Here is a 20,942-nt window from a genome sequence, read left to right as displayed (position 1 = left end):
AGGAAGGGGGGAATACGCACAGACGTCTCTCCTGACACACACACACATGACCTTCCTGGAAGGCCTCATGGGAGCTGATGGACTACACCTCTGCGGGTACAGGGGAGGGCAGGAGGCGTCCATTTTCAACCAGGCGAATGTCTTATGGGATGTCTTACCTACCTGTAAGACAGATAACTAAAGCAGGGATGGGATGGGAGGGGAGAGCATGGCCTGTGGGGCTGACAGTGGGGAGGGGACTCAAGCTGGGGCCGAGGGAGAGGTGATGGCAGCCTGGGTGAGGTTGTGGCCATGCGTATCAAAGGAAGGGGCGGACTTGAGGGGACTGTTGGGCGGTCAGGGAGGACAGGAGTGGTGAGGCCAATCCCCAGGGCTGGCCGGGGCTGCTGGTGGCTGACGTCATTTCAGAAGAAAACTCGAAGGAGGTGCAGGGTCTCCCTCTCCCTGCTTTGAGGACAAAAAAATCACGGCTCTCTCTCTCCTCTCTCAACAGCCAAAACACACCTCTGAGCTATTTTGGGGGGCTAGGTTCTCTGCTCCCCAGTCTCCTTGTCCCCGACCTTTAAGAACAGACCTCAAGTCCAACAAGTTTGGGAGAGCTAACAATGAATGTCTGATAGGAAGCTAATGGCAGAATAGGGAATGTGGGTTTGCCACATCTGAGGGAAGGACAAGTGATGGGGAAGGGGGAGACGAAGGAGGAAGGAGGGTCAGGCCTACCGTAGCCATGGAAAAGCCCACGGGAAGATGACCTGCCAGCTTCTGGTTAGGAAGAGCGCTGGGGTCAAAGTGGGGGAGGTGTCTGAGCAAAGAGAAGACAGAAAAAACCCAGACAACCTACAGACTCAGAGCAATCCCCACTGGAACGCAAGCCAGCTTCTGACAAGCAGATTCCAAAATTTATAAGGAAACGAAAGAGACCCAGAATAGCCAAAACAGTCTACGGCCACACCACGCGGAACGGGCCCGATCTCATCAGGAGAGCCAAAACAAGCTTGAAAAATACAAGGCTGGAGGACTCACACTTGCCGATTTCAAAACTTACTGCAAAGCAACAGTAATCAAGACAGTGTGATACTGGCATAAGGAAAGGCAGAAATCAATGGGATAGAACTGAGAGTTCAGAAATAAATCCACATGTCTACGACCAATGGATTTTTGAAAACGGTGCCAAGACCATTCAGTGGGGGCAAGATTAGTCTCTTCAAGAAATGGTTCTGGGACAATGGGCCCTCCACATGCAAAACAATGAAGTTGGACCCCTACTTCACACATTACGTAAAAATTCACTCAAAATGGATCAAAGACCTAAATGTAACAGCTAAAGCTATAAAACTCTTAGAAGAAAATGTGTGGTAAATCTTTGTGACCTTGGATTTGGCAATGGGTTCTTGGATATGATACCAAAAGCAAAAGCAAAAAAACGGAATAAATAACTGGAAAATTTTAAACCTTTGTGCTTCAGGGAATTCCCTGGTAGTCCAGTGGTTAGGACTCCTCACTTTCATTGCCGAGGGCCCGGGTACAACCATCAAGAAAGTGAAAAGACAACCCAAAGATGGGGACATAATATTTGCAAATCATTTATCTGATAAGGGAATTTATCTAGAAAATATAAAGAACTCTTACAACTCAACTATAAAAAGACAAATAACCCAATTTAAAAATGGGCAAAGGGTCTGAATTAGCTTTCCTCCAGAGAAAATACACAAATGGCCAATAAGTACGTGAAAAGATGCTCATCAACATTAGGGACAGCATCAATGAGATACCCCTCCACACCCACTAGGAAGGCTATAATAAAAAATGGAAAATATCAAGTGTTGGTGAGGATGTGGAGAAAGTGAGAATGAAAAATGGTACAGCCACTTTGGAAAACAGTCTGGCAATTCCTCAAAGGGTTAAACATACAGTTACCATGTGACCCACAACTTCACTCTTAAATGTATATATATACACACACACCTAAGAAAAGTGAAATCATATATCCACACAAAAACTTGCACATTAATATTCACAGTGGCATTACTTGCTATAGCTAAAAAGTAGAAAAACACAAACAACCATCAACTAACGAAGCAATGAATAAAACAGCCATACACTGAAGCGTTATTCAGTCATAAAAAGGAATGAAGCACTGACACATGCAACAACATGAATGAACCTTGAAAACTACACTGAGTGAAAAGAGGCCAGACTCAAAAGGCCACATAGTATGTGATCCCATTGATATGAAATGTCCCAAACAGAAAAATCCAGAGAAAAGAATGTAGATTAGTGGTTGCCAAGGGCTGGGGAAGGACTGGGGATCGCTAATGGGTAGGGGGTTTCGTTTTGGAGTGATGAAAATGTTCTGCAATTGACTGTGGCGATGGCTGTACAACTCTGTGCATATGCTAAAAACGACTGAATTGTACGCTTTAAATGGATGAATTGTATAGTATGTGAATTACATCTCAGTGAAGCTGTTGTTACAAAAACAAAATGCAACAGTAAACCAGGCAAAGATGCTGCAGGTTCTCACTAAGACAGTAGCCATGGAAATGGAGAGATCCCCAGGGCAGGAGGGGGAAGGGGAGGCCTGAGGGGGCTGAAGCTGAAGCTCCACTGCTTAAAACCAAACATAAACTAACCTGAGGACCAAGGCCTGCTACTCGACGCTGGGCCCTGACCTGCAGCCTGTGCTGGCAGGCATGGCACATGATGTCCTGGCCAAACCCATCTGGGAAAAGGCAGCAGGAACCAAAATCAAACCTGGTTTTCACAGAGGAACTTTATATATAGTGTTCTGTCCCTGACCAAGGAGCTGCCATCACACGACAGCAGGGGCCTGTCCTCGTTGGAGTACACATGATGCTCCTGTGGGACAGGGGCTGGCCTGGCTGGAGCTGGGCCCCCTCCAGCTCTGAGGGGCCATCAGGGCCCACACGGACCCCAGCATCTCAAAGGCTGCAGGAGTGCACTGTCAGAGCCCAGTAGCGAGGGTTTCGGGTGGCCTTGCTGAGCCTGCCACAGATCAGAGGGGAAAGCACCTCCAGGCATCACAGCGACCCAACGGCTTTCTTAGAATTGCCCAGGAGCAGGTGCCAGAGACCCGGTGACTGGTTTCCCTGGAGCCAAAGGCCATCACAGCACCCAGATCCCCAGCTTTGGGAATGCAAACCAGAGCTCGTGCAGAGCGACCCAGACACAACGGGAGGGAGAACTGCCCAGGGACCCACATGGCCAGCCGGGCCAGGGCCAAGGTGAAAGGGAAGATGAGGCCAGCACCACCACAGCAAACAGCTGAAAGGATGGGGGTGAGGTGATACGGGTGACAGGGAACTGTGTCTGAGGGGTCAGTTCTAGGACATGGGTGGAAATCAGAGGGCTGAGGTGAGAATAAAATGATAGGATGAACATACAAACACCCAGAAAAATAGAGTCACTTCACCTGTGGTCATATAAATGATGCAACTCATTTGAGAAAAAAAAACCAAACAAAACCAAAACACGATGATAGAGGCAGGCTGTTCCCTGCCTTCTAATCCAAAACATTCCAGGGGACCATGTAAGGCCCAACCCCTGATGCCAACGTGTACAGAGTGAGAAGCCAGGAAAGAAGAGCCTGGACACTGCACAGCGTGAACCAATGAGAGTCCCAAAGCATCCACCCTACCCCACCTGCAGATGGCAGCTACGACAGAGGACATTTCCCGCAGCCGGCGGGCAGGCACTGCATGCCATCTGTCCACTGGGTATCTCATGGAATCCTAGAGCCCCTTTGCGGACAGGCTCAGGGGAGGGGGAAAGAGGGCCGCCCAGCACCCCATGAGCCTGACTGAGTCAGGTGCTGCTTCCCCTGGCCTGGCTCAGGTCGCTGCCCTAGGAGGTGGCCCAGAAAGAACCAGCCACTCAGGCGGTGCACACGGCGGCCAGATGCTGCTCTTGGCGCTGATCCTCACTGCCAGGTGGGAAGACGGAGGCCGGGAGGCTGAGCCACCCACCCACAGTCCCCTGGCCGAGCCGTGGGGGCTGCAGCGCTGACTGCTCAGCCTCGCTCCTCCTTCCCTGGCTCTGAGCTCAGAGCACTCGAAGCCCCACGCAGAGACTGTCAGGCCCAGCGGCACAGCTCAGCCACGCTCTCAGAGCCCCACAGACAACTCGAGTCTCCTCACGACGGCAGAGCCGTCTCTATTCATTCAGACCTGAGACATCTCGGAATCGATGTCTCTTCAAGGGTGCAGCTCCCACGCACTGACCATTTCGCTTCTGGCACAGCCTCCCTCTGCCCAGACGACGAGTGAGTGCTGAGCACATGCCAGACCCCATGCTCCAGCCCACCGCCCAGGAGAGCAGACCACTCACTACCAACGTCACACGAGGCCTAGAGATGTTAAGTAACTTGCCCAAGGTCACACAGCTGCTAAGGAGAGCCAGGTTTGAGCCCCAGCAGTCAGACCCCCAGTGTCACTGTCACCACCACCCACAAGGAGACTCTCCAAGCAGGACTGTCCTTCAGGCTGAGTAAAAGAAACCAGACACAAAAAGCCGAATGTTGTATGATTCCCTTTATATGAAATGTCCGGAACGGACAAACCCATAGAGACAGAAAGTGGATTCGTGGCTGTCAGGGGCTGGGAGCGGGAATGGGGAGAGACGGCTAATGAGGATGGGGTCCCCTTTTGGGGTGATGGAGATGTTCTGGAACTAGACAGAGGTGGTCGTTAAGCAACACACTGAACATGCTAAACACCACTGAACTGTATACTTTAGAACAGTAGATTTTACGTTATATGAATTGTACATCTCAATTTTTAAAAAATCCACTACTTATGGTATAAGAAACTAAAAAAAAAAATCACTTGGAAGCCCCCAAAAGCTCAAGTTTCCAATGAGTGCATCGGTGCCCCCCCTTTGCCCTGCTCCACCATCACTGCTGGGAACTCCCTGCACTGCGTGTGACACAAGGTTGATTCCTCGAAAACCAGCCAAGTGCTTACCTGTACTTCATTGGTTTTCTGTCTGATTGCCTCTTCCTTTTCTCTAATGTCTTGTTCCAGTGAGTATTTCTCTCTGTGTGTTTAAAAATAGTTCAGGAAAGCACAGATAGAGTGAATGAGTTGACCGTTCCCCCAGTATCCCAACTTCTCAAGACCCAATCCCATCCATCCCACAGAAACCCACCCGGGCTGGCCCCACTCAGTGGGGGGCAGAAGTATAGGAACGCCCCCAGTGACCATCTGCCCTACCTGACCTCCTCCCCTACAAGTGTGGGTCGAACCTGTGGATGCCATGAGGCTTTGCCCCCAACATGGCCGCACAAGCCTTTTAAAGCAGAGAATGTCAAAGCAATGTCCAGGGTGAGAAGGGCTGGATGTGCCCCTGCTGACTTTGAAGATGGAGGGGTCACGAGAGAGCAGGCACCGGGCAGCCTCTCAGAGCAGAATGAGCCCCTGGCCACACAGCACGGAAAGCAGACCCCAGACTCCCAACTTTGAGCAACTCGATTCAGATCCCCACCTACCTGGACAACACCTTGAATTCGACCTTGTGAGGCCCTGAGCAAGAAGCCCAGTTAAGCCCATCTAGACTCCTGGTCTACAGAGCTGTTTTAAGCCATTTGTGCTGTTTTAAGCCATTCCATACACAGCAACAGAAAATGAATACATTCTCTAAATCCTGTTTTAAGCCATTCCATACACAGCAACAGAAAATGAATACATTCTCTAAATCCTACGTACACTCGCTCATGAATGGTGAGCAATAACTGCTCAGAAGACTGAGCACTGAAGACACGAGGACACACGGAGTGAGGCCCTGCCTTCACGGAGCTCACAGGCCAGTGAGAGAGATAGGCAACAAATCAACACACAAAGGCACACAACCTAAGTACCACGAAGGGAAATCCAATGGGATAAGGAAAGGGGGTGTGCAATGTCCTGCATACGATGACCAGGGAAGGACTCTGAGGACATGGCCTATGAAGGGAATATATGATGGAAAAACATTCTAGGCGATGGGAACAGGAAGGCATAGCTCGGCTGGAGGAGCCATGGTGAGATGCAAAGTTGGGTGAGGAGTCCAGAGGGCTGGCAGCAAGATGCGGCAGTGAGGGTCTCTGGGCCCGGCAGCTGCCCCCAGCTACTCCCTCACAGGAGGCTGTGGCTGGCCGCTGTGCGCACCAGGGCTTGGTGGGGCCCTGCCTGCCTCCTCAGCTGCAAACAGCTCCCCCGGGGCAGCAACCAGCCTTGCTCTCCTCCTTAGAGACTGACTGTTTGTGCCGCCCACAAATTCATATGTTGAAACCCTAACCCCCCAATGTGATGGTTTTTGGAGGTGGGGCCTTTGGGAGATGCTTAGGTCATGAGGGTGGAGCCTGCAGGGATGGGATTAATGCCCTTACGAGAGACCCGAGACCTCCTTGCCCCTCCACCCTCTGAGAACATGGCGAGAAGACGCTGTCGATGAACCAGGAGATGGGCCCCATCAGACACTGGATCTGTCTGCACCTCTATCTCGACTTCCAGCCTCCACGATGGGGGTAAGTATGGGCCTGTTGTTCAAGCCCCACAGTTTGTGAGAGTTTGTTACAGCAGCCTGAGGGGGCTGCCTCGGCATCAGAAACCTCATGTGGCCAACATACCCTGCCTCCCCTGCTGGGAACCCAGCCCTTGCTCCACAGTAAGGCCCCCTCTGGGACATTGGGCCAGACATGGAACCGCGAGTATCTGCATGTTCGTTTCCACAAGTCTAAGAACTACCTAACGATACAACGTGCTCTTTACATCCAACCCATTACGACTGAGTCACGTCAAGGGGACAGGCGTGTTTCGCCACACCGCCAAGCAACAGGCCTGAAGGTCACTCTCAAAGCCACCCAGGCCTGGCTTCCTGCACACTCTTGCTCTGCACACGCTTGCCTCTTGCCTTCACAGGGAAACGCTCCAGGCTGCCAGAGGCTGCACAGCTGTGAAGAGGCAGCCCTGGCCTGACTGGGACACCACTGTCCCTTCCAAGACCCCAACCCTTGCATTACAGGGTCCCCTCCCTCCTCTACCTGCAGTCCTGAGTAACAGGCCTGCCCAGGCTCTGAGACACTGGCCCTCCATCCTCACGGACCCTCTCAGCCTTGTCAGGCTCCACGTGCTGATTTCTGGTTTGGAAATACAGCCCCAGGGAGCAGATGACAGATGGGAGCCATCCTCTGGGCTGAGCATGAAGCAGAGGGTCTGGCTTCAGCAGGTGGCCAAGGCTGAGGCTTTGTGGCCAGCCAGCCAGCCACCTAACCAGTCTCACATGACATCTGACCTGCCTTTGCTTCTCAGGGCTCTGCTCCACTAAGGACACAAACTACACCACCCAAGGGGCATCCAGCTGTGAGTGGGATCCAGCTCGCTCTGGCAAAGTAATGTTTTCATTTTCGGTCAAGAAACAGTCTGTCTCCCGTGGACGGCTGGGTGCCTTTGGCCCTTCTGCTCGTTGCACCCCCCCCCAGCCCTCCCCCAGAATTAATTGGTAAGAGGATGGTGTTCTGCAGAAGATCACAGGGGCATACAGGAAGTAGATGTATTCTTTTATGCCAGACTCTGAGAGTACAGACACCCCATCCAAAGCCCTTGTTTACAGGTAGGGAAACCAGGGCAGTGAGCGCTGGGAGTGAAGACAGAAACCTGGACACAAGGCCTGAGACTCAGAGTTGACCTGTTGCTCCTAAGCAGCAGTGTCACTACCTGAGACTCAGTCACTTTATGTGTTCAGAAATTACAAGGCCTTCCTGTGGCGGGGGTGGGTGGGGGGTGGGGGTGGGTGCCCTGCAGGCCACCTAGCAACAATGTGTCTGAGACCCCACAGCTCCCACCGGCTCCCACTGAGGATGTCAGTACTTGAGCTCATTAAGTCAATTCAGGAACTCAGGAGAATCTGTGTCCCTTCATTTTTGCTGAACAAACTCATGACGGTCAACTCGCCACATGGTTCACAAGCCTCTGCTACTTCCGATAACAACCTGGGATGTAGATTTGGTTGGAACCTGAAGGGAAGGAGACGCTTTAACATACCTTTGTAACTGGGCGATCTCTTGACTGATATCATCAAGTTCCTTCACACCGGTAAACTCCCCCGATCCAAGAGAACTTGAACTGTCCTGCAACCAAATTCAGACAAAGAATTACAAATTGGCTAGCTGACCTCACCGCACAGCACGGGCTAGTAGGTCTTAGAATAAGGGATAAAATCATCTGTCTCCAGCCCCCAGCCTGGGAACCATCTGGGCAGCCCAGACACACCCCGAGTGGCCCTAGTGAAGGCTGGGCAGGCTGCCAGCGCCACCTGGTGGCGGGCTGAGGGAAGTGGCGCAAACACGATAGGGATGGGCCAGCGGCTACTCACCGGGATGGGAGTGCCTCTCTCTGAAGGTGGGACCATGTCCGGCGAGAGGACTTGAGGGGGGTCGATGCCTTTACTGACCTTCTGCTGAATGAAATACATAGCTAACGCGAATTGGTCTTTGCTTAACTTCCCCGTTTGCCTCGTATCGGCCAGGGCCCTGGGAGAAATGTGGGGATGCTAATTACACATCACAAACACCAGAATTGGTTCCAAGTACATGGAACCCACACTTCTAAAAAATGGACAACAAAAACGATAAAAACAATGGGCCACAGCTGCAGCTCCTTTTCTACTGAACATCCCCTTCCTGGGGAGCAGTCCCAGCCCCCCCACCAGAGCGTCAGGGCAGGAGGGGGCTCTTCTCCCAACTGGAGAACCGCCAAGCCCACCCCCACCACGGGCCGAGGAGCCGGTCCCTTGGGAAGCCCTGTTAGCAGCCAGGAGACATGCAGCTGGCTTCTGATGGTGTGCAGGCAGTGGATGCGATTCACATTCCTGTGCAAATGGAAGCTGGAGCCGAGTGCACACACTCAGACCCTCAGCTGGTTCCTGCAGCCTTGGGTTATCAGAATGGCCTGAGCCGCTGGTCTTCAATGGGGATGACAAGCAGCACCTGGGGTTGTCATCATGAGGGGACGGGGCCTGGAAAGCCAGGCATGGCTACACAGGGGTCAGTCCCTCGCTGCTAAGGTGACCCCGCCCTTGTGGCCTTCTGGTGTCCTGGCACATGGGCAAGGCAGTGTGGAAGCTCTGCCACACCCCTGGTCACCGAGAGCTGGCCGTACGGGAAGGGAAGCCTCACGCAGCCAGGACAAGGCCTCCACATCTGTGAAAAATGTCATCCCTTCACTCTGTCCACTCAACACGCAGTCTCCTTCCCACTGCACGTAGTTACTGAGAGAGTAGTGAAACCATGCCCTGATGCAGAGCAAAGAAGAGCCGGGAACGTGTAACGGACTCGGGCCCAAACGCTGTGAGCGAACAGGGCTGGTGGAGACCCCTGTAAATGTCTCTGTTCAAGCCTGATTTTAAAATGTCTTTGTTCTTGTCACAGTTCAAGGGCGGGGTGTGATAATTTCGAACTGCAACTATTTCTCCTGATTCTGCTGGCAAGGGCCAGTCCTGCTTCACACCCAGCCCACGGCAGCTCTCGGGCTGCGGTCCCATCTCTCTGGCCCGTCCCTGCTCCCCGGTCTCTGAAGGAGCGGGGGCCCGCAGGCCCACGTGCAGGGGTACTCTGTCCGCGTCCACCCAGGGCAGCATGACTGTGCTTATTCTGACACCACGCTGAGTGGCACGGTGCCGGGCACTGCGGGGGACACGCCTACGTCCTCGTTTCGTCCCTTCAATCCTTCGTGGCTTGTTATCTCCACTTTGGATGTGCTCCCACACCTGGCCACCTGCAAACAAACCCAGCCTGTCCTTTCACTGTCCCAGTGGTTACTCTAGAGCTCACTCTTTCGTCCTTGCCTTTTTCTCCCTGTATGCAATGCCTTCTGCGTGTTTTCTTTTTAATCCAAGCGTATTTGTGATTTCGTTGTGTCATTTACGTATTGTCATGTCACTTACAGGTTGAGATACATGTTATAAATTACTCTATGTTATGATCAGGGTATAATTTGAATTCCATGCACGTGCATTTCAGCGTGATAAAGGGGGCACTGGATCTGAAGGGCCTGATAGAGACTGCCCCTGACTCGTCACAAGGGGCCAGGCTTCCCACAGTCTTTTGCTAACTGACTAGGTGTCGTGTGCTTCTTCAGAAGGGACAGCCCGTTTTCTCCAGTATGGCCTCACCTTGTAACGTGCCTATCTCTGAATTACTGTTAAGGATGGTTATTTCCCCAAGTCACAGTGAATTTCACAGCTCTATTTGGAGGGGTTCACCCCTCCAGAATTACATGGAAATTCTCTTCTTACAACTCCCAAGTGAAGCCCTCTAAAGTGGGAGGGCTTTCTCCACTGAGAAAGCTAGGAAGCGACTTTCACCACTGGCTAGTTACAAAAGGAGCCATCCCAGTGCCATGAAGATCGCTCCGCCGGCCCTGGACGAAAGTGGGGGTGAAGACGGCTCCTCGACCAGCCCTGAGGTACAGACCAGTCTCACCCTCTCCCACCAGCCGTGTCACTGACCTTCACGGGGAAGGGCCTCTAGGAGAGATGGCCACAGCCCTGATGCCCAGGGTGGCCCTGCCGGAGCCTCTGGGGCCCTTACTGCACCCTTCCACCAGAAGGAGGTGGGGCCGAGCATCTGCACCCTCACTGGCTGGGCTGAAGGCTGCAAAACCACTAGCAAGAACTTGCCCCAGAGCTCTCTGGAGGGACAAAACAGGAGACCTTCCTGCTGGAGGAGGGTGAACTGACATGCACGGAATACAGGGTAGAGGTCTTTACACTCAGCCCTGACTACCGCTCCCTCCTGTCCTGCTCACCCGCTCCGGCCCTTCACACAGCACAAGTCTCACTCAACGTGTGAGCCACCCACAGCCGTTACTTTCCCTGTACTTAGGAAGAGACGTCCACCTATCTGCTCTTACCATATGTGTGCTAGAAGGTTCTGGGTGAGGCCCGAGTGCATGAAGATCTCCTTCACCTCCTGGCCGCTCACATAGCCGTCCAGGTCTAGGTCAGTCTTCAGAAATATCTCGTCAAATCGCATCTTGTCCGCCACTGGCACCACCCAGTTTACTGTTGGCTGAAAAGGTTTTTCAGAAGTTAACCCTCAAGCTTTTTATCACCTGCAAATATACACTATTGAAGTGCTTTCATGCTCATTTTAGCAGAAAACCCTCCACGAGCCAAGAGGGCAGACAGGATCCCTGTTCTTAAGAGCGGAAACTGAGGCTCAGAGAGGTTAATGCTGACTCGGTCAGTCTTACCCAGTGGCCAGTCTGTACCTCTTTCCACCCCATCACAGTGCCCTGAAATCTTTGTACTGAGAGGGATGTAAAGACGCAGCAGGTCCTTCTACCAATAGCCCTTCCATCCCCGCTGCCTGGGACACGAAGGAAAGCCTTCCACGATGGAAAGTGATCCCCTTCCAGGAGGGGACTTCAAGTGTACCAGAGAGGACCCTCCTGACCACTCATTTTGGAAGGACTGTCTCCCGAGAACCGGCCCAGCACCGATGCCAGCGTTCCTGGCCTTCTGTCCTCCACCTGCAGACCTTCTTTGCAGCGGCAGGGGCATTCTCAACGCCCACAGTTCCAGGATTCTGTACTCCATCCTTCTTTGACCCTGACCCCACTCCCTGCGACACAGCAGACCCCCTGTGAGGTGTCAGTACACACAAGGCACTGACAGGCACTGAGTGAGGCTGATGTGAAAACTGCACCTGCATGACAGGCGGGCACTCAGGGCCCTGTGGTGCTGGTGGGGGAGCCCGGGCCTCTGAGGAGCACGCCCACCACCTGTGAGCGCCCCACATCCACGAGGACCCTGCTATGGCAGACGAAGCTGAGAGCCCAGCGAGCTGCTTTGATTTCAGTGCATTGGGGCTCGGCCACCTCGTGCACCTGTGACCTCTTACACCACCTGCTCCAGTTCTACTTAAGAAAAGCAAATGCCAGGGTCCGCCAGGGCCAGAGCACCTCCAACTCAGAGGCATCCAGGCCCCTCGGGCACTTGGTGGCAGGCCTCTTCAATTGCTTTTTCTGGGTGTGTCACCTCTGACCTTTGGGGCTCCCATCACAGCACGTTTCACAGCGTCTCTGCCCCTTTTTGTAGAGATGTTTCCTTTCATCTGCTTTTCTGACCAGGTCTCTCTTATCATCTAAATCAGTGGGATCCTGATGTGAGCACCAGGGATCCAGAAAGTAATTTTGGGAAGAAAGGGACAACACATTACCCAGGGTTTGGGGTAGGGAGTAGAATGATTTAGGACAGCAAGGATTTATCAAAAAAAAAAAAAATCATCAGAATTTATGGACCAGATTCAAATTGCAAAGGCTCAGGCAGCGAGAACTGAGATAGCGTTTTACCTGCTGCATTACAGGAATTTTCTAAGCCACCTCAGGTCTGTCATTGAACAGTTCAGAGGAGACGTAAAGATGCACATAAAGGAGCTTTAATGAAGAGGCTTGCTGTCTTTAAATCAAGAGCCTGGAACGAGCTCATACGCTGACACTGAGATGCCCACAGAAGAAGGAGCAATGGTCAGACAAGCTGAGCTGAGGCGGGATTGGTTTCTGGGTCCCATGGGCCCCAACAGATCACGCCTCTGGGATGATGAGGGTCCAGACATTCGTTGCGCAAACACAATGAACTTGCTGCCTCATTTCTGGGGGTCTCAGGGTATGTCAGCAGCAAGAATCCGATGCCTACTTAGCTAAAAATCCAACACTGAACAACCTCCCCCTTGGAGCTGGGTCTCCTGGAAAGGGCTGGGTTTAAGGTCAGCTTAGCAGCTGTAGGCCTCCAGTCAATGGCAACAGACCCTGGTGGCTGGAAGGGGCTTCCCCTCACATATGGCCACGAGAGCTGGACTGGGCGGCCCTCTGGGGGCCCCAGGTAGGGTGTTGTTGCCCTGGGGATGAGGAAAGTGGGGGAGGGGAAAGCATGGAACTTGTGGGTCCACAGAAATGCCCGTTCTCATGTCTGCAATTCCACCAGCTGCCCCTCTTCCACGGGGACAAAGACACCCCCACCTGTGACCCCCAAGAGTGGCCACTAGTACAACTGGTCTAGTCAGGGGGGTCAGCAGCATGCTCCTGGGATCTGGGGAGAGCTGCCAGATCACCAGGGGGTGGTATTATGAGGCTGGCTGGCCTGCACCCAACAACAACTTCAGCCCTGCCTGCTTCCTTGTCAGTAAAACATACTCCATCTAGCCTAACCTACGGTACTTAAGAGCTTTCGGCAAGAATTCTGCAGACTCAAGGTGTTGGGTCTTGAAACACAGCAGCTCATGTAGGTCTAAGTAGCTGGCCTCAGCCCCGCTTCTCCGACTCCATCTCACCATCCCCTGGCTAACCCTGCCTCAGCCTTTTTCCGGTTTCAAGGACACACGGAGCGTTTCCACTTGAGAGCCTTGCCATGCACTAGTCCTCAGATGGCTTATCATTCAGGTGTTAGCTCAGATGTCACCGCGGCAGCGGTAGCCTGCCAGCTGGCCCCACCCACGGGAGCACGCCCCCCTCCTCACCCCGACACTTCCAGGCCAGGCCCTGCTCTGCTTTCTCATGACTGGTGGACCTTCCTTAGTTTACCAATTTGCTTATCGTCTGTCTCCCCACAGAGGGCAGGGGCCCATCGCACAGTCACTGCAGCACCCCCAGGAAGTGCCGGGCACGGCTGGTGAGCTGGCAAAGGTGCCCAGGCTGGGCCATCTGAGGCTGGGCTCCTTCACAGAGAGCCGCATACAACTCACCAACCAGAGGCCACGCCTCTCCAACTGGCCAGAGTGGTGAGGGGAGTTGTGTTAGCCCCTATGACCAAGCCTCATCGACCCTCTCTGATCTCTTTTTTTTACTCTAGGATGTGATAAGCTCCTTGAAAATGAGCCTTGCAAGTCGAATATTTAACTTTAAAATTATGTCACTATCAAGAGAAATCAGTCTCATTATGCCTTTCTTGTTTTCATTTTTATCATATTCCAAACTTGCATGGGGTGCTGGCTGGCCTTCTTGTCACAACTCATTGCTTTGGCTTTGAAACCACAAATGAGGTAGAAAGTAAAGCATGATTCCACATGTAACTCACGTCCTTGCACGTTTTAGACAATCTCCAAGGTGCCCTTTTACAAAGAGCCCATTATGATGCTGCCTTTCCAAGAACAAGAAACGTCTTTTTTGACATATAAGATAATGTCACATGGAGAGCTGGAGCCCCCTGTCTTCCTAACACGAGATGGATACCTCCCTTAATTACCTGATTACTCAACATATTTTTAATGAGCATCAGAGTACCAGAGATTCTTCTAGATGCTGAGATTATAACCAAGAACGAACTCTGCTCTCATGAAGCTAATGGCGGGGGTTTGGGGGGGAACTGGACACATGATACATAATTAACCGCATAACAGGCCAGCTGTGGGAAATCTAGAAGAGAGCAGGTAGAGGGTGGCTGGTCCAGGGTGTGGTCACACCAGGCTCCCCAGATGAGGTGCCCCGTGAGCAGAGGCTCACGATGCCAGGTGCCTCAGTATGCAATCTGGGGACACGCCCTCCCAGCAGAGGGTCTGCCCGAGGCAGGAGGGGCAGAGGGGTGAGTAGTGCTGGGGAAAGGCGGTATTTATGTGTAAGTGAATGAGAAACTTAATTCTGAATCCCTGTTGCTATGGTCTGAATGTTTGTGTCCCCCCCCCCCCCCCGGCTCAATTCATACGCTGGAAGTCCTAAGCCCCATTGTGATGGCATTAGGAAGTGGGGCCTTTGGGAGGTGATTAGGTCGTGAGGACAGAGCCCTCACGAATGGGATTAGTGCCCTTAAAAAAGGGACCCCAGAGAGCTTCCATGGCCCTTCCACCATGTGAGGACCCAGCAAGAGGACGGCCACCCGTGAACCAGGAATTGCCCCACCAAACACCGAATCTGTCGGCACCTCGATCTTGGACTTCCAGCTTCCAGAACTGTGAGAAATAAATATCAGCTGTTTAGAAGCCACCCAGTCTACAGCACTGTCACAGCAGCCAGAGAGGACTACGACACCTATTGTAAAGATTTAATTTAATCACAGACTTTACCCTTCTTGGGTCACGAACTACGTGCTGCTGAGAAACATCTTGCTGGCACTCTACACAGCAGTGCAAACAGCTGCTCGGAGACGTGGCCACGCATGCAGAGGGCACCGTACCTGTGTTTGCTTGACACTGTGCTTGGGAGACAGGCTTCCAGTGCTGTTCAGGCTGCTGACGCTGCCGTGGGAAGGCGTGGAGCGGAGGCTGTCTTTCGGCGGGGGGCTGGCAGGCAGGACAGGCACAGCTCCCGGGAACACCGTCTTCTTCCTCTTGGACGGTGGGATGAGGGATGGGGGCAGGGCGGAGGGCACAGGCTCCTTCTCGAGGGCTCGGTACACCAAGTGCATGGCCTGTGAGCACAAAAGAGAACGGCGTTCAGGTGGCGAGGCCCAGGGCCAGGGTGGGCAGAGGGCAGCTCTTTCAGGGGCTGCAGTGATGTGATGAAGACTGCTCTTTTTGAGGTTGCTTCCAAATGGAACACAGTAAAAATAAACCTTTCTGATGAGCTACACTGCCAATGCATAATTTTCTAAGACATATGTTTAATCACGAGAGACTGAAATGAGTACAAAAGGAATACAATCATGCCAGACTCCACACATGTCCCTTCACCACACAGCAAGGCCACTGTCTCCAGGTCTGACGACTTTCAAAGTAATGGAATGTGGAAGTCTACAGACTCACCATGATAGTACACCTTAAACCTATATAGTGCTGTCTGTCAATTACATCTCAAGAAAACTGGAAGGGGAAAAAAAGGCACACCATGAGAGCTGCATGTACCTCAAGATATTCAGGAGACACAAAACTACCCAAAAGGGCGTGTGTGCTGAGGATGGACAGGTGGCTCTCCTGCTCGAGGTAGGCAGGGGAAAATAAACTTTGTCTAAAACAAGGATTGAAAAGTCTATTTTAAAAAGTAACAAAACAAAACCAAAATGACAACCCCCCCCCCCACTTCAAACTAGTCTTTAAGTTGCTACCAACAGATCATTAACACAGGTAAAAATTTACAGTCACTTAAAAACTGTACTAAATGCCAAACTCAGCTAGTGATGAAAAGAAAGACAAAATGACACAACTCTAAGACCCACTTATAAAAGAATATAAATCTTGGCTGAAATGATGAGAAATGATAAAAACAAAAGTAGAAATTCAGGGCTCATGAGGTTATGAGGAGAGAGGCGTGTTCCTGGGTTCACTCCAGGCCAATCACCCCTTCCTGGAGACCACCCCAAAGGCAGTTCAATGATACTAACTAACACCTGAAGTCAAATGCCATCAAAAGAAATATAAAAACAAATAATGAGGGGCTTGGGGGAGGGGGGATGGGGAGTTAGTGTTTCATGGGGACAGAGGTTTAGTTTTGCAAGGTGAAAAGAGTTCTGGGGATGGATGGTGGTGATGGTTGCACAACCATGTGAATGTGTTAATACCACTGAACCGTACACTTAAAAATGGTTATGATGGGACTTCCCCGGTGGTCCAGTGGTTAAGACTCCATGCTCCCAGTGCAGGGGGCCGGGGTTCAATCCCTGGTCAGGGAATTAGATCCCACATGCCGCAACTAAAAGGATCCCACATGACACAACGAAGATCCCACACGCGGCAATGAAGATCCCACGTGCCGCAACTAAGACCAGGCACAGCCAAATAAATAAATAAATATTTTAAAAACTAAATAAAAATGGTTATGATGGTAAATTTTGTTATGCGGTAAATTTTGTTATGTGTATTTTACCACAATAAAAAAAATAATAATGGACAGCTAGTGAAAAGAACAGGATGATGGAGAAACATGGAAAATGCTCAAAGTAAAAAAGGCAAAACAGAGTTGATGTGTGGGGGAAAAAAACACAACTGAGTACTATGGGGTGTAAGGGATTATGAGTGGAATTGTAAGAGAAATTGATAATTTCCTTGGCAAATGGTTTAAATTTAACCTAGAAGTTTAAAATCTCAAAGGCTTTACACCATAGTATAGTAAGATAATAACAAGCTTTCATTCATTTGTATGTTGTAAAATCACATTTTAAAGACATTTAAAATTCCTAAAACAGAAGATGTACCTTAGGGATATGGATATAGTTCATCGTTTTCTATGACTTAGGAATTCCCAGCTTTTTTTTTTTCTGCTTGAACTTAATTACTGTTTATTACAGCATTGTCCTTATCTACAACGGGCTACTTTATTCTACTTTGAGATTTAACGGAATGAGATGAGTGAATAAATCTCATGAACGGGAGAGAAAGATCAAAGATGTGAGTAAGGAGAGGGGAAGGGAGAAAGAAAAAGAGGGACAGAATGACATGGGCCCAGGGTGGGGAGGTGAGAGCCAGGCAAAGTCAGTGCAGCAGGCAGCTGGGAGAGGTGAATGGTGAGCTACGGGGGTGTGGAGGGAGGGCAGCTGAATGGGAAGGCAGCCCATAGGACACAAGAGCCCCAATCCTCACATAGATCTAGCACTGCTGCTAAAAGGAGAAGAGGGTGGGAGTGTCAGGGCTCTGGCATGAACAGAAGCAGACGTGGAAGTAGATGGCAGGCTGCTAGGGCACCCGGTGGGCATGTCTACACATATGCCTACTTCCCAGCTCTGTCTGCTGAGAAGGTCTGGAAGCAGTGGCATCGCAGGGGCACTGAGCACCCCAGTGCCCAGATCCTGGTTTCTAATACCATTCTCCACTATAAGGAACTGGGGGTCCCTGGAAAAATGGCTGATGACGGAGCTGAGAGAGCAAGAAAAAAGAGCAAGGAAAGAGCAAGGAAAATCCTATCGTGCCAAAAGTAAGCAAGTGCTCAAGAATGATATGATGTGACCAAATGACAAAGGAGTCAGCTGGGAGGAACTCCCACTGGGCAAAATAAATCATGCCAGTAAAGGATTATAAACCATGGAACAGAGAACAGAGGACACATCCATAAGTCCACCCTGATATGAACAAGTTCCTTACAGTAGAAGGCCAGCTAGAAGATGTGCAAGGAATGACAGAATTAGAAAATCATCATCTGGCAACTACCAGAAACCTGACTGATTCAGGTGAGACTCCTGGGAGGATGCAAGAACTAGCGGGTGAGAGTTGTAGGGGTAACAGGGTATTCAGTCTCCACGTGTCTCTCATGAAAGATTGAGCACAAAGGAAAAGAGAGAATCCTGAAGCCTCCACCCCAAACTTGATCAAGGTCGGGTCAAGGTTGACATCAAGGTAGTAAGACATGGAATAAGACATCACATCTCCTATCGATGTCATGTGCCCTGGGGAGAACAAGCATCACCTCGGTGGGGACCTGCCACACAAAAGTGCATGGCCTGGATCATCATCAGGAAACAGCAGACAACCCCACACCGAAGGACACACTACACACCACTGGCCTTAAAAATGCCCACATGGCCATGAGACACAAAGACAGACACAGGAGCTGATCTAGATTATAAGAACACGAGGCTGGGGCTTCCCTGGTGGCGCAGTGGTTGAGAGTCCGCCTGCCGATGCAGGGGACACAGGTTCGTGCCCCGGTCTGGGAAGATCCCACATGCCGCGGAGCGGCTGGGCCCATGAGCCATGGCCGCTGAGCCTGTGCTCCGTAATGGGAGAGGCCACAACAGTGAGAGGCCCATGTACCGCAAAAAAAAAAAAAAAAAAAAAAAAAAAAAAAAAAGAACACGAGGCTGTAGTCTCTTTCACTATAAAGGACATTTTGGGAACAACTGGCAAAATGTGAATAATATCCTTAGATTAGATAATAGATTAATACAATAATAGATATACTAATATATAACATATATGATATAACCTATCATAATAGATACTGTAATAAATTAGACAATGTCAATTTCCTGATTTTGAACTGGACAGCAGTTATGCAAGAGAATTCTCTGGTTTGGGGATACAGACACTGAAGTATTTCAGGATGAAAAGGTCCATGTCTGAAACTTACTTCAAAATGGTTCAAAGGGAAAATTAATTGTGTATACATATCCATGTATACATTCATATGCAAATGAGAGAGAAGGAGAGAAGGAAGGGGAGAGGAGAGGGAGAGAGGGAGAAGGATAAAACAGTGTAGTAAAACAGCAACACTGGGGAATCTGAGTGAAGATTCGAAAGAATTCTCTGTCAAATTACACCCAAATTATGTCAAAATAAACATTTAAAAAATTAAACAAGAAACCCCCACATGAGCTGCACATTTGCTTCGTCAGCAGAGTGGGAAAAGAGAGTCACAGCAGGGGCCTACCACAGCAAACTCATCTCTGTCCAGGTGCCCGTCCTTGTCGATGTCACTGAGGTCCCAGACCTGCAAGGGAAGAGAGCAGCAAGGCTTAGCGGGGGGCGGTACCAAGGGACTGCTGGGAGGAGAGGCCTGTGTGGCAGCACGCATGCCCACCAGAACTCAGATTCTGACTGCACACCAGGGTTAAGACAAGGCAATCAAAATGCATTTAAGAACCAGTCTGTAGGTTCTCTGAAAAACCATCATCCAATGAAATACTGTCAATTCCAAGATCCTTTCCACCATATTAACATTCATTTTCTCTAACAAATGATCATGATTGTAATCACGTCCACCCTGATTTTTAGATTCTTTGGTTTTGGTGCAGGTGTTGCTCTGAACACAAGCCCGCCTTCCCACCCCCACTGACTGACACACACACACACAGACACACACACATCTAGCCCCTGCCCCCATTCACGGCAGGGCCACGGGAATGCATTTGAGTAGGCCTGTGGGATCTTGTCTCCTCTCCCCTATCAGTGGATGGTGAGAAAGATCCCACAAAATATGCCAGGCCGACCTAGCATCCTGAAAGACAAGGCAGGCATGGATCAAAGGCTGTGTGCTGGGTTTTCTAAAGTACAACCAAGGCACTAGCTTCCTGACCCAAGTCAGCCTGCCAGGACCAGAAGCCTGTCTGACTTGGACAGTGCTGCACATGGCACCAGTGCCCAGAGCCAGGCAGAAGCCCAGGGTCCATCTGTGATGCTACATATGCTGGTACCCGCGCCCCCAATCAATCACTAGGATCTTCAGCCCAGGGATGTTTCTCACATGTGGACCCTCCTCTTCACCCCCTGCTGCTGTGTCCTTGGCTTGGGCCTCTCCAACACTCCACAGAGGCCAGAGCTTCCAGCTGGCCTCCCTGCCTCTAGTCCTGTACCCAGGGTAACCACAGGACCTGCTCTAGAATGCACTCTCACCCCACCTCACCCTGCTGACGGCATCCAGTCCCTGTGCACATGGAGACCACTGTGCCCTTAGCTGGTCCCTCAACCCCCGCCCAGTCTCCTGGGACTCCACCTTGATCTCTAGGGACTTCAAATTGTTCGCAGTCCCCTCAAGCATATGGATGCCCTTTTAAAGGTGTCTGGCACTCGGCTGAGTGTTTTACGTCTTTGGTCTCAATTTAAGAAGCAGAATCTCAGAAAAGTAATGTTCCCCAAAATACGGCACATACAGGCCTTCCTGACTCCACAGTCCTCCCCTGCCACAGCACCACTGATATTCGGGGCCAGATCATCTCTGTGGTGGGACATCCTGTGCATTATAGGATACTGAGAAGCAACCATGACCTCAACCTACCTGATATCAGTAACACCCAACCCAGGTGGGACAACCAAAAATGTCTCCAGGTACTGCTCTACATCCCCCGGGGGTAGAACCGCCTGGTGAGAATATCAGCCGTACTCAGCGTGCCAGGCTGCCTCTGCTCATGCTGTCTTGTGCCTGGCCTTCTCAACCCGTCATCTGCAACCTGTTCCTTCCCTCTAAAGGCTACAACCCAGGGGCACCTACTCTAGGCAGCCTTCCCTGCCTGCCCTGTACCCCTCTGCTCTGGCGGGTCAGGAACCTCCCCCTCTACCACTGTCCCCAGCAAGCAGAACCGTGATTATCAGG

At 51.2% G+C, this 20,942-nt stretch overlaps 1 protein-coding gene across 17 annotated transcripts in view; it reads right to left on the bottom strand.

Annotated features, from left to right (window-relative positions):
* Positions 1-20,942, bottom strand: part of EPS15L1 (epidermal growth factor receptor pathway substrate 15 like 1) — a 101,075-nt gene that overhangs the window by 44,356 nt on the left and 35,777 nt on the right. For all 17 annotated transcript variants that reach the window (XR_011246402.1, XR_011246400.1, XR_011246403.1 and 14 more), the window contains 6 exons: positions 19,284-19,343; positions 15,163-15,396; positions 10,908-11,065; positions 8,371-8,527; positions 8,040-8,125; positions 4,983-5,055 (listed from right to left, as the gene is read on the bottom strand). Coding sequence is in view for 13 of the 17 variants with exons in the window: in XM_060008110.1 (XP_059864093.1) it covers positions 4,983-5,055; positions 8,040-8,125; positions 8,371-8,527; positions 10,908-11,065; positions 15,163-15,396; positions 19,284-19,343 (768 nt within the window). In the remaining 4 variants the exon portion in view is untranslated. The remainder of the gene's footprint in view (positions 1-4,982; positions 5,056-8,039; positions 8,126-8,370; positions 8,528-10,907; positions 11,066-15,162; positions 15,397-19,283; positions 19,344-20,942) is intronic.

This window comes from Delphinus delphis, chromosome 3, assembly GCF_949987515.2.
Source record: "Delphinus delphis chromosome 3, mDelDel1.2, whole genome shotgun sequence".
Lineage (NCBI taxonomy): Eukaryota > Metazoa > Chordata > Mammalia > Artiodactyla > Delphinidae > Delphinus > Delphinus delphis.
Note: the sequence above shows the minus strand (reverse complement) of the source record. Positions and strands in the feature narration are given on the sequence as shown.